Here is a 4,772-nt window from a genome sequence, read left to right on the forward strand (position 1 = left end):
ATGGATGGCCTCGAGTGGTTTAGTTCCAATTACTGATTTTAAAAAATATATACATGTACATTGATGAATTGGCAATCACTTTGCAGTTATAATTTGCTGATATTCAGTATCTGAGGATATGTAGGATCAGCATTAATACATTAATCCTTGCTTATATGGTAATTCAAAGAACAAAACAAAAGAATAAATACACAAAATAAAAGCCTAAAACAAACACCCAAACTGATAGAAGTCCAGGCAAAGGTTTCATTTTTATTTTTACAACCCTGTTGGGATTGTCTATCTTGCACTCTATAAAAAGATTATGTCAGAAAATTGACACATTCTTTTTGTGTGCGTGTGTTTTTTCTTACATTCCCTCTCCCTCCCCTTCTGTTCTTGATGAGGTCCTTTGACCACCCATGGTGGATAGGTCGTCACTTGGTGTGTCTTCTGCCTCCTTATATCTGTTTTCCAAGTTACCACTTTCTGTCTGTGTCTTGAAATGGGAATTGCTTGGTTTTGTCTTGGCCCTTGCTGGGGTCCTCAGCTGAGAGGGGAAACAGTCAAATGTTTAGAATTGGTTTTGTAAGATTTTTTTCCCCTTGTATATCATTTGTCATGTATTGTTATGTTTTCTGTTTTGGACATATTCTGTATGCATTAGGTGCATTCCTCTCAGTGGGATCTTGTGTTGATGTCTGGGTAAGACTTTAGGTGATCTCAAACAAAAGACACTGATAATGTGCTCTTTGGAATCTACATATGTTCCCTATTAGAATCATTCCCCTTTATCTTTCTTTTTCTTGGGTACCTTTACTTCTAATTCTAGAATTTTTTCGCTATCCCATTTTCTTTCTTTTTATTGGTGCTGAAATGACCTTAATGTGTTGGGAGCACCGTAAAAAAAAATAAAAAAATCCCAGAAACCTTTTTTTTGGTCTTTTCTTTCCCTTTGTTCTGTCAATTGTATTTTTACAACTTAAAAGTTTGCTTATTACTGGAATGATATATTTTTGTAATAATTATTTCAGGTCCTATTCAAGGAGTTATTCAAGGAGTCGCAGTCGAGGTCGTCGTGACAGTTACTCAAAGAGCAGGTGAGCAACAGTTCCCATGTTATGATTTTAAAAATTTATTTAAAGAAATTTTTTTTTTTTAACTGGATGATTGGAGGAGGTTGTTTTGAGAAAAGTCTTATCATCGTTTCTATATATTTGAGTCTGTGCTAGGAGTAATATATTTTTATGTCCTCATACATAGTGGGCAGAGAGACACTTACTGTGTTTTTTATCCCTCTATATCTGCAGACTTGCCAACCAGTACGATTTCGCGTATTTTAGTACGATTTCAAAGGATTTAATACATATGCGATGTGAATGCTGTTGATGTTGATACAATGATACACACACGTCGACCACCAACTGTCGACCGTGTTTCTCAATGAATGATGCATCACATTTAGTACTATAGTTATCATGTCAGTTGGTTTTATGATGCCGGTTTTCACCAATATTTTTCTCGTACATTTTTGAGGATTTGAATAGAATTATGCATATAAATAAGCTTATTTTATATTTTAATTAGTCTCAGACCACATTTAGACTTTTCCCGCTTATTAAATAGAAAATTCTGAGTGAAAATTAAATTGCACTTACATCTTTGACTATGAAGCCTTCAATTAAAAACTGTATTGCTAATAAGGTTAAACATAAATGGATTATCTCCCTTTATAACTAAAATTACTTATTTTGATTATTATTTTGTACGAGGCTTGAATTACAAAGCGGGCAGTTTTAGGAACGGTATTTGGTTCAAAATGAATTCTCTAGAACCATTTTAGAAGTATTTAATTTGTCTTTGCATATTACATACTTGCGAATTTCCCATCATTTGACCAACGTAGTAGTATTAGTAGTATGTAGTAGTAAAAGTAGTAGTAGTAGGAGGAGGGGTAGCAGTAGTAAATGCTCAAAAAAAAAAGAGAGAGACAGATGGATCATAATATAACATATGGAAAATATCTTGCTACTGTTGCAAAATGTCATCTATTGAATTGAAGTCCACTCTCCCAAATATTTTATCTCAAACCTTACTCATAACTGATGTACTGGACTGGCAGATATCCCCATCACAACTTCATGTGGTATGTCAGCATCATTATCCCCACATCATCTCTTACCATCACCACTTCTACAACCGCCATCACAGCATTGTCACTGCCACAACCACCACCACATCACCTCTACCACCACTGCCACCACAGCTTCATCATCATCACCACCACCACCACTAGAGCACCATCACTACAACCACCACTGACACTAGCATCAATACTGCCTACATGTTTGGGGTCCTTGGTCATTTCTTTTGAGTGTTTCAAAAGCAATTTTCTTAGATATTGCTATTTCTGAGCCCTATACTTATTTTAAAATGGTCATTCAGTTTTGGTTTCTTGATAAATCGATAATTTTGTAATCCCTAGAGATTGCTTGAATGATGAAGGTCAGAGTTTATTTTGATTTGGTTTTGGTATTAGCTTTTATATAAAAATTGTGTAGTGCGCACTTTTTTTTGTTAAAAAATACACGTTTTAGGGTCATAGAATACACTTTTCATTCTGGGAAGGTTGGCAAATCTGTCTGTTTTCCAACATGCTTTCTGTCTTTGTCCTGGAATGAGATTACTTGGTTTTGTCCTGGCCGTGGCTGAGAGGGAAACAGATGTGCAGTTTTAGGATCTGTGCTTGTGTCAGAATGAGACATTTAGGTGATCTCAAACTAAGTACACTGAGTGTGGTTTTGGAATCTACATCTGTTTCCCATTCAAACTAATTCCCCTTTGTCTTACTTTATCTTGGGTGCTTTAATTGTAATTCTAGAACTTTTTACTGGCGCTGATATGACCTTAATGTGTTGCAAGTGCTGTCAAACCCTTAACTCTCTCGAGTTCATATGCATGGAAAATCGAACAAATTTGTTCGATTTTCAATGAGGGTGAACTCGAGAGAGTTAAAAACAAAAAACGATGTATTTTTGACGTTGAAACTTGTCGTATATTTTTTCCTTTGAATCTGGTTCCATGTTTTTCTCACCTTTGGGGTGCAGGCAATTCAAGCACTGAATTTTTTCAGTGTTAAATGAGATGTCATTTTTTTATCAGTCGAGTGTCTGACTGGCAGATTGCTTTTTATAACTTTTTTTTTTTTTTTTTTTGCAGTCAAAGAAATTTTTAGCAATGAATCCGATCTCTCTCTCTCTCTCTCTCTCTCTCTCTCTCTCTCTCTCTGTGTGTGTGTGTGTGTGTGCTTTTAACCCACCAAGTGAATATGTTGGTGTCTCCGTAAACCAGATAATTTTGAAATAATTATTTCGTGAAATAATAGATCCTGCCAAAATCATCGTGTCTTTGTAGGCTTTTCAATTTTTCCAACTTTGACCTATGCATTCAAATCATAATACTTTGATGCGGTTAATTCAAAGATTTTCATTGCCTCTGCCCTCTTCCAGATAAAGAAGGGAATGAACGATAATTATATTTCATATTTCTTGCCTTTTAATCAGTTATTAAACTATTTTTCTTTTCATTACCAGATCACCACAACCAAGGTCTCGTTCTAGATCAGCATCTCGCCACTCGAACTGATGATTTTGACTTCTAGAACTGGCCACAGTCTTCAGTTCTGACGACGATGTTTTCTCTTGTTTGCAATCATTGCCAATTCCAAACCATTGCTCTGTAATTTGTAAATTTTCATTCAGCAAATAACACGCTTGACACTATTATGAATTCGTATATGATTTTTAAATAGTGATGTTTTTTATTCTTACCTCTTTTCTTTTTTGTTCGATGTCATTGATATATAGGTTTATTTGTAACATCACTGGAGAAAGTTGTAAAGAAATTTATGGTCTCTACTGGATTCACACTTTCTCCAAACTCCAGCTTAATTCAGAAATGTATAGAGCTTGTGTCATATATATGCAAAGATCTGTTGTTATGACTGAATTGTATGTTATGACAAAATTCATGATTTTTGGAGACATTTTGTCATAAAATGCTTCTTTTATATCAGTAGTGTGTCAATTTTAAAATTCTGTATATGCTTTTTAAGTGTTATAAAGTGAGTGAGAGAGAATAGAGTGAATTACCAGCAGTGTCACGATACCTGCCTGTCATTTTTTCATCTTTATAAAGCTTGTGTCACAGGTGTAGGTATGTCTTTTCGGCATCACTTAAAATACGATTATAACTTTTTTTTTTTTAACCTGGTGAATTATTTCACTCCAATTTGTCAGTTGGTTCATGTTAAGTAATGTTTCATGTTTCATCATAAAATTTGCTTTCGAGTTTGATGCACTTACTGAAATTTATTTTGAAAGGAATTAAATCTAATTAGATGGTGTATCACTATAGAATGTTTTATGGCCTAGCTACCGTCTTATTTGATAACATAATCATAATGTTGATTGCATTATTTTATTGTTACTGGAAGAATAAATTTTATCAAGTTTTTAAATCTATTTTTTGTCATCAGCATGTTTATTTTCGGGGAAAATTATGTTTTTCTCGGCTCTTCAAAAGTTGAATCTGGCATGTTGAATCTTACAGGCACTGGATGGGATTTTCTTACCTCCTTTTGTGGGCAGGGAAGCACTTACTCTGTCTTCTGTCCCCCTATATATGTCTGTCTGGGTGGGGTTCTGGCGCTGATATAACCTAATTGTGTAGCTAGCGCCGTAAAACGCTTAAAAACAAAACATGTCTGGGTGGGGTTCCGGTCTCCCATAGTG

General features: G+C 34.8%; 1 protein-coding gene across 4 annotated transcripts in view; it reads left to right on the forward strand.

Annotated features, from left to right (window-relative positions):
• LOC144978028 (serine/arginine-rich splicing factor 7-like) overlaps positions 1–4,498 on the forward strand; it is a 13,361-nt gene extending 8,863 nt beyond the window's left edge. For all 4 annotated transcript variants that reach the window (XR_013646451.1, XM_078923501.1, XM_078923504.1 and 1 more), the window contains 2 exons: positions 1,014–1,079; positions 3,573–4,498. Coding sequence is in view for 3 of the 4 variants with exons in the window: in XM_078923501.1 (XP_078779627.1) it covers positions 1,014–1,079; positions 3,573–3,624 (118 nt within the window). In the remaining variant the exon portion in view is untranslated. The remainder of the gene's footprint in view (positions 1–1,013; positions 1,080–3,572) is intronic.
• The last annotated feature ends 274 nt before the right edge of the window (positions 4,499–4,772 follow it).

Source organism: Berghia stephanieae, chromosome 8, assembly GCF_034508935.2.
Source record: "Berghia stephanieae isolate SIO BIC M18660-M18661 chromosome 8, UCSD_Bste_1.3, whole genome shotgun sequence".
NCBI classification, from domain to species: domain Eukaryota; kingdom Metazoa; phylum Mollusca; class Gastropoda; order Nudibranchia; family Aeolidiidae; genus Berghia; species Berghia stephanieae.